The 11471-nt window shown below is 40.5% G+C and overlaps 1 protein-coding gene across 4 annotated transcripts in view; it reads left to right on the top strand.

The window, feature by feature from the left end:
• Window positions 1-6: 6 nt before the first annotated feature.
• Window positions 7-11471, top strand: part of ATG16L1 (autophagy related 16-like 1 (S. cerevisiae)) — a 22808-nt gene continuing 11343 nt past the window's right edge. The window contains exons 1-9 of one of the 4 annotated variants that reach the window (XM_009319098.1): window positions 7-73; window positions 948-1041; window positions 3355-3460; window positions 5606-5679; window positions 5876-6127; window positions 6999-7064; window positions 9913-9999; window positions 10760-10816; window positions 11009-11056. In XM_009319098.1, the coding sequence (XP_009317373.1) occupies window positions 1019-1041; window positions 3355-3460; window positions 5606-5679; window positions 5876-6127; window positions 6999-7064; window positions 9913-9999; window positions 10760-10816; window positions 11009-11056 (713 nt within the window). In that variant the 5' untranslated portion in view covers window positions 7-73; window positions 948-1018. Of the gene's footprint in view, window positions 74-947; window positions 1042-3354; window positions 3461-5605; window positions 5680-5875; window positions 6128-6998; window positions 7065-9909; window positions 10000-10759; window positions 10817-11008; window positions 11057-11471 lie in introns of all 4 variants that reach the window. The other 3 variants (XM_009319089.1, XM_009319114.1, XM_009319106.1) reach the window with 3 other exon arrangements.

Here is an 11471-nt window from a genome sequence, read left to right as displayed (position 1 = left end):
CGGCAAACGCGGGCGGAGCTGCGGCGGCGGGACCGCCTGCAGCGGCAGGCCTTCGAGGAGATCATCGGGCAGTGTAAGTGGGCCGCGCGGGGTCGAGGCCGAGAGGCGCTTTTCTTCCCCGCTCCTCCTCGGAAAGTGGGAAAAATGCGTCGGTAAAGGGCGCCCGAGGCCTCGCGTGTGTCGTTTTCAAAAGACTGGTTGGGAGATGATTGTTAAAACTGAGAAAAGTTGGGGTTTCTACATTATTGAGGAAAACAAGTAGTTGCTTGTCTCAGTTCCCTCATAGGCTAAACCAAGTTTGTGCTGTGGACAGTGATTGAATGTCTAAATTGTCTGCACAATTCTCTCTCACATGTTTGTGGAATTGAGAACAATAGTGCTATTGACCATGTTCATGATCTGTTTTAAAATTTGGAGCTATTCAGGGGCCAGCGCTTTCCATCCAGCGCTTGCTTGCCCGTCCCTCTCCTGCCTCAACTGTGACAGGAGTGAATGGAAGTGGAGGAGTCACCTAATGCTGCTGGCTCACACAGTGAAGTGCTGTATGTTACAGGGGGAAAAGCAAACAAACCTCGGCAGGGCTGTGTGCAGTGTTGGATGTGACCGGTTCTCTGGCAGGTCTGTCTTCCGTGTTGCTATCAGCTGAGTTTGAACTTTGAACTCCTTCTGTCTTAGTAGATAGCAAAACACTTGAGCAGCTTCTCTATTAAACTTTCGTAAGACCAGTCCCACACAGCATCTGGATTAATGAGGAATTCTTAGAGTTGTGGCTGAATACTGCCTTAGCCTGCTGACATCAGAGGAGCATGTGCTTATGTGGAGGCTTACGTAATGTTGGGTTGTGTCAGAATAATTAAAGATACTAGATCTTAGCTGGTAGAAGAAGAGGGTGGGAATCTGGTTTTGCTTTTTGGTTATCTTCTTAATTGCACTTTTTGCCCCTTCAGATAACAAGCTACTAGAGAAGTCGGACCTTCATGCGGTGCTGGCTGATAAGCTTCAAGCAGAAAAATATGACATGCAGAGCAGACACGAGATCAGGTATTTAAAATTCCTTTTCTGTCAGTCAGTTGACTGTCATGCACACTGTAACCTAAACCATTGTTTGATGCATTACATAAAGAATTTCTAGGTTACTACAGTAACTTGGAATAAAACAAACTGGGAAATCTGTTGAACTACAAATAAATTATAACTATAAACATGTGATAAAATTACAATATGTTTACAGTATACAGTGCAGAAAGATCTGACCAAGTTTTGGACGGAAGTTAATTTATCACAAACTCAAGGTATGGAGGTGGACCAGAATGAGCTTCTGATCTGCTTGCCTTGTAATGCTTATAATGTTCACCTGGTGCTAGTTCCTAATGATTATGACTCTTGAAATTGTCTGACTTTATAAGCATTGCAGGGAGAAACCGATGTCTTAGTTTCTTTCAATCTGTGTTATCACGTAGAAGGGGAGAATGGAGAAAATCATGATTGTGAAGTGTCAGTCCTAAATAAGCACCATATGCTAAAAAGAACATGTCTTCTGCCTACTTTTAGCAGGATTTTTTCAGGAAACTTCCTCTCTAACCTGGGAATAGCACTCTAGTGCAGCAGGCAGGGATCATGCTGCTTATTCTGTTGGCATTTGAATCCACAGCAAACCAAGTGTGTCCTTCGGGCAGTATGTAAATCCCCGCAGGTAAAGGCTGTTGGGTTCTGCTCTTGGTCTAACTGAAGAAAAGGCAAGGCAGTAGCTCAGAATTTCCTACTTCTGTAGGAATTGCTTCCTCTATTGAAGCTCTCTTTGCTATATAATGCAAAACTGTATATGTGCATGTCCAATTGGGATACAGAACAAATAAATATAGTTAAGGCTATTGTGTACTATTAAGGAAAGAAGAACTCCTGATTTTACAGGAATTGCAGGCAAAACAACAGCATTTGGCTAGCAGGCTGGAGTTAACACCCATGTGAAAGTTCTCAAAAGCTTTCTGGTGACTACAGTTGTCTTGAACCATCTTTTAGTTTATGGGAACCTGATTCTGGTTGAACACCTACTCAAAGAGATGAGGCTGGAGTAGATGAGGATGAGAAGAAAGGCACAGAAACAGCATCTTCAAAGTGAATACTAAGCTGAACTCTGATACTGTCCTCAGTATATAACAGTTTTTTGAAACAGAATGAATTCCCTAATCCTAGATAGCTGAGGAAAAACGCTTTACTTATCTTAAGGCCAAGGAGGAATATCTAGTTCTGGCTGTAGAGGTATGCATGACCAGAGTTATAGGACATGTTGGGTATTACCACAGGACTTGGCTTCCTATCTGTTTGGGCAGAGTTTTTTGGAAATGCAGTGTCTTTTAATACAGCATTAGTTCAGTGAGATGTTGTTTGGTTGTTTGTTTTTTGAGAACAGCATAAAGTTACTGATACCACTGTGAGACCTTTCAGCTTCTGAATGCGTTATCTGTTTCTCATTGGGCTGTTATAACACAGAATGACTGCAGAAACAGATGCTTGTTCTGTTTGTCTGATATAATAGTGACAAACTTAAAATTATTATTTTTAAAAGCTGTAATTTATAATATAACTGCTAACTTGCTCAAAGTCTGTGTGTGTGATATGTATGTGATATGTATATGTATGTATATGCTTTTAAAAAACTGACTTCTGTTCCTGTCTCTGTACTTTCAAAGACATGAGTGATAAACATTACAATTATAGTTGTTTGGGGGGTGGTATGTGTGTTCTTCTGGTGTGTAGAAATTCCAGATTGTCACAGTACAACTGTGTTGTAAAAGACGATTAAAAAAACCACCCCAAAACCTTTACACAATAAGACTAGAACATAGTTGGGACAACAGAAAAGTGACTTGTAACGCCTGGGAATATATCCTTGGTTCCCTGGCTTTTGGTTCTGTGCCCTGTATTATGCTGTCTCCATATGTCTAGCATCTTCAAGGTCCACCAGCTCCCTCCAAAACAAATTTGAGGTGATAAAATATTTGTAATTCTTTCAGAATTTGGAGAATGTACTTTTAAGACTCAATTGTCTTCATGCAATTTTAAGCAAAGGCTAGTTATCTTTCATTTGCATTTGAATTCTATTTTATAAATGTACAAAAAGGTGAATAGAGTCCTCAGTAAATTTAATTTTCCAGTACTATATAATGGCATTTTGTTTGGTGAGAAGTATGTTGTGGGAGAGTTAGCTGTGGTTTAGTTTGTTATGAATGACCTGTATCTCTGATGTAGTATAGAAAATTCAAGGGAGTTTGTCCTTAGACTAACTGGTCAAAGGCACAGGAGCAATTTCGTTCTAGTTTGTTACATCTCTTCTTCCTCCCTCTCAAACTCCAGTCCAGGACATGATGGCACATGGAATGATGCTCAGTTGCAGGAACTGGCACAGCTGAAGATAAAGCATCAAGAGGAGCTGACAGAGCTGCATAAGAAACGTGGCGAGGTTAGAAAGTCCTCTTGTGTTCTGTGTGGTTGTCCTGGTTTCGGCAGGGATAGCATTAATTTCCTTCCTAGTAGCTGGTACAGTGCTGTGTTTTGGATTTAGGGTGAGAACAATGTTGATAACACACGAATGTTTTAGTTGTTGATAGGTAGTGCTTACACTAGTCAAGGACTTTTCAGCTTCCCATGCTCTGCCAACTGGGAGGGCTGCAGGTGGACGGGGGGCTGGGAGGGGGCACAGCCAGGACAGCTGACCCAAACTGGCCGAAGGGATATTCCATACCATGTGACATCATGCTCAGCATATAAAGCTGGGGGAAGAAGAAGGAAGGGGGGGGGAACGTTCAGAGTGATGGCGTTTATCTTCCCAAGTAATCATTACGTGTGATGGAGCCCTGCTTTCCTGGAGATGGCTGAACACCTGCCTGCCGATGGGAAGTAGTGAATGAATTCCTTATTTTGCTTTGCTTGCGTGTGCAGCTTTTGCTTTACCTATTGAACTGTCTTTATCTCAACCCATGAGTTTTCTCACTTTTGCCCTTCCGATTCTTTCCCCCATCCCACTGGGGGCAAGTGAGTGAGTGGCTGTGTGGTGCTTAGTTGCCGGCTGAGGTTAAACCACGACAGTGGTCCATACTTGGCCCTTTGTGAAGATGACCTTAATTTTACCAAGTTTATTCGTCATCATTTTTTCCTCGTTTCATGTACAGCCTTTTTAAGCTCCCCATGTTGATGATTAAAATAAACCAGAGATAGTTGGTCTTTAAAACTGACAGCCAGGAGATAAGAGCTTACCTTGTCAGCATAGCATGATTTTTAAGAAGTGCTTAATTTTGTGCTTCATGAATAGGTTTTTAACTGTATTTATTAGAGGAGGAAGGAACTGATCCAGTTTAGAGCTACGCATGACCACTAGTTCTGCATTGAAAAGATTTTGAATGAGTGAGAGAATAGGTGGCTGTGTGTGGTTTCATTTGTCTCTCTCGCTTTGCAGGACCACTGTTATAAAAAAAATGGACAAAATAAACAAGCACAAGCAAAGGTTGAAGGTGCTGTGGTATTAGACTGAAAAGGGAGTACTGGTTCTGCCATGTAGATGCAGCAGGGAGCCCAGGAGTCCTGTAAGCTATGAGACTTGAGCTTGGAAGAGAGGAAAAGCCGCCATCTTTTTTTGGTGCTTTTTTTTGTTTTGTTTTGTTTCTTGATGGGAAGATGTGGAGGCTTCATTGGCAGAATTGGGGTTTTTAAAAACCACAGCAGTGGATTGAATGAGTCCAGGAGGTAGTACCTGAATGGTACTGCAGACTTTTATAGGGAGAAGGTGGGAGTGACCTGGAAAATGTTATAATGTTCCTTTTCGTCACACCTCACTGGAGTTGTAGAGAAGCTCCAGTGTCAGTAATTCCGAGCTTTTTCAAAGAGGAGACAGCTTTCTACACGAGGTATGCACTGACTAGTCAAAGCAGTGAAGATTCCTTCTTTCCCCCCAACCTGGTATCCTAAGCCATCTACGCAGGCAGGCACTCTTCTCAAAACTCAGTCTTCCTTCTCCCTGGGCAGCCCAGGCTCTGTACACTGTGGGGCTTGCTGCTGCTCGCTGACCGGGCCGCTGCCCCTCTATTTCCTGTGCACTGCAGAGACTCCACCAGCAACTAACTTTGTGGGAAAGCTCCTCATGAAACCTGTGTTTACAATATGTGAGCTACATGTCTCCTGTAATGGCTGTCCTGGCTGTAACAGGAAGATTTGTTGCTTGGTTGTTAGCGCTCATGTGTTGGTTTACTTACTTAGCAATTTTTAGTTTCTGTATTGATTTTTCCACGACTTTAAAAAAAAAAAAATTTCCTCCTAATACGCATTCTGTTTGATGTGACTTTATTAAAGAAACTTTTAGAGGGAAGGAAGTGAGATATCAAGGGACAATAACTTTTTGACAACTCATATTTGAAAGTAGATTCCCTGATTTAATGACCTGTGTGATAGGTGCAGCAAACAGATCTGTATAGAAAGCTGTGAAAGAAGACCTGAAAGGTATGCGTTCTGCTTGTGATGTTAGACTGGTCTGTGCTCTTGCTGGTTGCTGCTCAGTGTGTGTTATCCAGCTGGCATCCCTGCATTTTGTAATGTAATTTTCTCCTCTCCCTAGTTGGCCCAGTCTGTAATTGATCTGAATAACCAAATGCAGCAGAAGGACAAAGAGATGCAGATGAATGAAGCAAAGTGAGTAGGAACTGTTTCGTCTGTGTGGTTGGTATGAGACCCAGACTTCTGATTGAGTTATTATGTTGTAATATTCTCTAGGAGTCCTAGTCATGGGCTAAAAATTCCTTTGTTAAGCATTGTACAAATAGCATAGTGCTGGATGGATCTCCCAAAGGAGATCTTCATTGTTTTGTATATTTTGTTGCCGTTCCAGGATTGCAGAGTATTTGCAAAAGATCTCTGAACTGGAAACAGAGTGCCAGGAATTGCGTAGCAAACTGCAAGATCTTGAGCGAGCTAATCAGACACTGAAAGATGAATATGATGCTCTCCAGATCACCTTCAATGCCTTGGAGGAGAAACTGAGGAAAACAACTGAAGACAACCAGGAGCTGGTCTCACGTTGGATGGCAGAGAAAGCACAAGAAGCCAATCGTTTGAATGCAGAAAATGAAAAGGATTCAAGGTGAGATTGATGACCTCTATTTGATAAACTACTTCCCAATATATTTTTGAATACTTATGAGTGCATAGAATAAAACCAGATTTAGTTTTGGTATTTGCATTCTTGCACAACACAGTGAGAGCCTAGAACTTCGTGTTCCTTCTTTTGGCCAACACAGACGGATGCTCTGTGAAAACATTCCTGTCTTTTAAATGAATAAAACATGTTCTTTTGTTTCTTGAGCAACTTCTAACTACGGCCTAAAGATCATAAATTAGATAGAAACTGGGATTTTTTGCTGGTATTAGATTTGGACTTCTATTGTTTGTATTGCATCTTGATACTACTCCTAGTTTTATCCTTTTTTTGACTTAACCAATTTAAGTGCATTTTGCGTTCTGCTAAAAGGAGAAGCTGCCGTGAGACTGAAGTATGTATAACTTGCAAAAATAAGTTTGTACTTTTTTCCCTTTTTTCTTATTCTTCTGAATTGCTTCAGCTTACTTGCCAACTAATAATACTTGGAGACTAAGGAGCTATAAGACAAGTCTTATAGTACTTGGCAGTTTTGTATTATCTTTACTAACGTAATCATTATTTTTGCAAGTTCTTGCACTCTGAGCAAATCCACATTCATATGGGTCATAAAGGGCTGTAGGTACACTTTGCCTTATTGCCTCACTCAATCGATCTTGTCCTTTGCTATTCACAGTAAGAAAACTGCCTCTCCTGCACTGAGTATCTTGAAAAGCAGGATAAAATTAGGGCAGGGGTCTAATTTTTTTATTTTTTTTTTTAAAATCTTACGAAGCCCATCGAATCTGTGCAGGGTAACCTTTGGAATGGGATTAAGGAAGGTTTTTTTCAAATAACCTTGTTTTCCTTTTCTTAGGAGACGACAAGCCAGACTGCAGAAGGAGCTAGCAGAAGCTGCCAAAGAACCCCTGCCTGTTGAACCGTAAGCAGTCTTGATTTACAGTCTCCTTCATCACTTCGTGCTTCAGTTTTATGCGGATGCATGACAAATGGTATCTTTGTTATTTCTAAATTTGGTGATGTAGAGGAGTGTTTAAACTTCGGTGTAAAGTCAAAAATGTACAGTAACTTTGAACTTCCAGAAGAAGGAGCTCTGTTATGACTAAAAATAGATGCTTGGACTGAAAGTCCCAAGAATGGTTCATACGGTGAATATATATTCTTATCTCAGCATAAAAACATTTGTTATTTGGTGCCTTTGGTCTTTAAAATAGTTCTCTAATCATGGAGCAATATAATCTTGAGATGCCTGCATTTTTAAGTGTTGGACTACAAATAGCTATGATCAAGGATTTCCTGTAGGAACAGGTACTGAGTTAAGGTGGGTGAAAGTATATTGATCACTTCCATACTGGGAGAGATTTATTCTGTAGGAAAAAAATAGATAGATGTGGAGTTACTTTTCCTGGCAAGCCAGATAAATAGTCTCTTGTTCTTTTCAGCAGCAGCACATGGATATTCACTGCTATGTTTACTCCTGGGTGGTATTTAATCAGCTGACTGAAGTGGGCAGTTGATGGTATAGGTGCTTTGCACCAGATTGATAAGGTTATTGGCACTAGTGTTAGCCAAATCCAGAAAAACTACACCTGCTGCATTGTTACTGGAAACAGCTGAGACAGTCCTCAGAGCACAGTGCCAGAGCAGAGTGCGGGCTTTTTCTTGATATCTGTTATCTTTGTATTAGTATCATGTAATCACGTTAGGTCTCTGTGCTGCATGTCCTTGCACATGATAGGAGCAATGTATCTGCTCTGGAAGAGGGCCCATGCAAAAGTTTGGGGTAGGTAGGAGGAGCATGTGTAAGGGGAGTATGAGAGAGCTTGTAGCATTTGGAAGGAAAATTGAAACTGCAATTAACAATACAACTAGATAGCACAATTTGCTTTGCTTTTTTTTTTAAGAAATGTTTAAATGCTTCCATTCCCTTAGCTTACTGAGGTGTGACTCTCCATGATAAGATTACTGCTGAGCTTTGTGTCACAGGCTAGTGGACAGTCCCGAGCCAGAGGGCAGTCTTCCCAGCTGTTGTGGTTTGACACCAGCTCGTAAGAATAGTGATGTCCCTTTTGTCCATGTTATTTGATGTAAATGCACATGGAATATCTTAGAATATTAAACTCTTCAATAAATAATGTTGCACTGGGAGGGAAAACACACATGTAATGTCTGTGGCCACTTTCCCTGTTAAGTTTCTTCCTCTCCATTACCCAAAGCGAGACCTTCCTATCTTAGAGCTGAGTTCAGAGGTAGCTGTAGCAGAACTTGAATATTTTACTTCGTGTTGTGGTGGGGATGATGGTCTCAGTGTTTCATAAATAATTTGATGAGAGACACTGAGAAGTGGAAAAGAAGCCTGTTTAAAAAAAAAAAATCTAGAAAATACTTGCTTCTGTAAATTACTCACTCTGCTTCACAGATGTTTTTGATTTTGTAATTTTAGAGAGTTTGTATTGTATAAATGTGCTGCTTACTGAAGGGGAAAATTGCAGCATTTCAAGGAGTGTGCCCTGGTGTTTATATTCACTTCAAAAGTATGTTAAGTTAACATGGAAAGTTTTTTGCTACATACAATTTTAATAGCTCAAACTTTGTATTCAAAAAAAGAAATACCAGCAGAACTTGATAGTGTTTTATTGAAATATCAGCCTGATACTTTCAATCAGAGTATATATTTTCCATAGCCTTTTCATATATACTGTCCTCCAAAATCTTAGAACTTAAAGTGCAGCTATAATCTGAAATGAGAGATTAAAAATGGTCCCATCCTCTTCAATCCTTTTGTAGCTGAGTGTTATCTGATGGCAGGAATTGGTTTATTCCTACTTAAATGCTGAATTTAAACTTCCTGTTTGGTCAAATGGCATCGGGTTGATAGAGTGTGTTTAAAAATAGTTTGTCCTGCAAAATCAGCAGTAGAGGAAAAATCATCATTGAAGGAAAAAATACTAGGCTGTCAGAGCCCATGATGACTAATGGGGGGAAAACCTTTTAGCATTAGCTGAGTAGTTTAGCTGGATTAATTTATGGTATATATATTGGAACCTCACACTTCTGTTCAGTTGTACACCAACACTTTAATGAAGTGTACCAAAACATCCCTCGTACTTAATGGAGCAGAAACTGAAGTACAACAGTATAGAAAGTATCCAGATGTCTTTGAATTTTCCTTTTTCATCCACACCAAACTCTTGTGCTTTTTTTAATATTTCCTTGTTTCTGAACAGCAAAAAAGGTGCTGTGAAAATAGGATATCGCCTATATTTGGGGTTGCTATAATAGCTCATGTTTTTGCTGTTCTGTAACTGTTCCAGCAAATATAGTTCATTCTGTAGCAAAGTCTTGCTCAGATGTGATAGGTCCTTAAATGCTGTATGTAGTGCTGCAAGCTGAAATATAATGCTGGTAGTAAAGAGAATCTGGAAAGGATGCCTGTCAACATAAATATGGGGGGTGGGGGGAGATCCAACCCTTTGTCAGTGAAGAGTGTAATTGGCAGCTGGAAAGAAAAAAACTGAAATTTAGGTGCTGCATGTACTTGTTTTCAGACATTGTATGTTGAATGTAGTATCTCTGGCAGTGACAGATCAGTCTGGGTTACCTGGATCTACCTATATGTTACTACAGCTGAGTAAACCTAGATGCGGGTTGGGCACAAACACCGACAGACCCCTGGAACAGTGTCTTCCATTCAGTTCATACATCAGTGGGTGGTTTCCATAGGAAGCTCTGGCTGATTGAAAATGAGGTGTTTTCTCTCACTTCAGCAGGGATGATGATATTGAAGTGCTTGCAGATGAAACCTCTGACACAGCTGAGGAGACATCTCCAGTGCGAGCTGTCAGCCGAACATCCAGGTTTGTAGATCGAGAGATTTTTTGTGTCATGTCATTGAGGAAGAACAAGGGATGTAAGAGTTGGAACAATGTTGGGAATGTTACTTACAGTTTTTACTTGCCTTTAGCTGGAACATGGTTTAGAACTTCCGCCAGAGCAGTATGAAACTTATGTGCTGTGTTCTCTGTTACCATGCTCTAGATATGCTCTGTTTTTCCTTTGCTGTTTTAAATAAATTAAACTAGTGTCTGAAAAATCTGTGTCTAATCTTAAAAACAAAGATTTAAAAGCAAAATAGACAATAAAATCGCTATTGCAGTGCCTGTTGTATGTCTTTGTTACTATACAAGATATCAATGTGACTTTACAAATAGCTGCATTTTTTGATTTAGCTGAAATGCTGAAAATATCTTCACCTAGATTAAATGCATCTTTTTCTTCCTCTAAAATAGCAGTGAGTGGAAAGCAAAGAGGTAGCTACATGAGAACATGGATTAATTTGGTTGAAACTTCAGACTTAGCGGATTGTTATATCTAAAACCAGTAATTCACAGGGTGGAGGTTGAGGGAAATTGAAGAAACTTCACTCACAAATTATATTCTGAGTTGTAGTTACTGGTGACTTTTGAACTGATGCCTGCTTTTGGTGTTTTCTGTCTTTGGACTGGGTCTGCAGGGGAGGGAGTCTTTCCAGAGACTTGTTGCTATGAAATGTGTTTGTATTGATCTTTATGTGGAGAAGCTATTCACAAGGTTTAAACCTGTCCTCCCCTCCTTCAGTAAGCGACTCTCCCAGCCAGCTGGAGGCCTTCTGGACTCTATCACTAATATCTTTGGGTAGGTTAGAACACTTTCACCTCTTTGTTTTGTATATTGGTTTCAATGTACACCAAAATCTTGGTGATGCAGGGAATACAAACAAATAATTTCAGCCTTTCTTCTAGCTTCTGCCTTTTTTTTTCTTTTGTTCTTCTCAACTTCCTGTTTCTTCCATCTTGCCGTGTGCTGACCTCTGACCTTTCCCTCCAGTCTGTCTGAGTCTCCCCTTTTGGGACATCAATCTTCTGATGCTGCCAGGTGAAAACATTATCCGCTCTTAGTCCAGCATGTAAATGTATTCCATTGAAGTAACATGGAACCCAGCTGCATTATCCTGATTAGATTTCAAATGTTGATAACACTGGCTAGAAACTGTCTACAGTTAGAGAGGCAATGAGCTCCTCTTTGTGGAGAGAATACATGGGGTTTGCTCTTACTTTCCACTGCACTTTGCTCTTTTAACAGGGGTATTTAAAATAAGTTGTTGGGTTCTGTGCTTAGTATCCACAGTGGAGCCAGTCCTTCTAAGTCAAGCTCTGCATTAGATGGATGGTCTTTGCTTAAATGGTGCAGCCCGAGCTTTTGAATGGAGCATTTTGCTGCCTGGGATGTAGTGCTGGAATGGTGTTGAGTCTCCCTAGACATAATGATGGAGTTGCAGTCTCTCCTGCTG

Source organism: Pygoscelis adeliae, unplaced genomic scaffold (assembly GCF_000699105.1).
Source record: "Pygoscelis adeliae isolate BGI_AS28 unplaced genomic scaffold, ASM69910v1 Scaffold30, whole genome shotgun sequence".
NCBI lineage: Eukaryota > Metazoa > Chordata > Aves > Sphenisciformes > Spheniscidae > Pygoscelis > Pygoscelis adeliae.
This window is presented reverse-complemented; position numbering and strand designations above follow the sequence as displayed.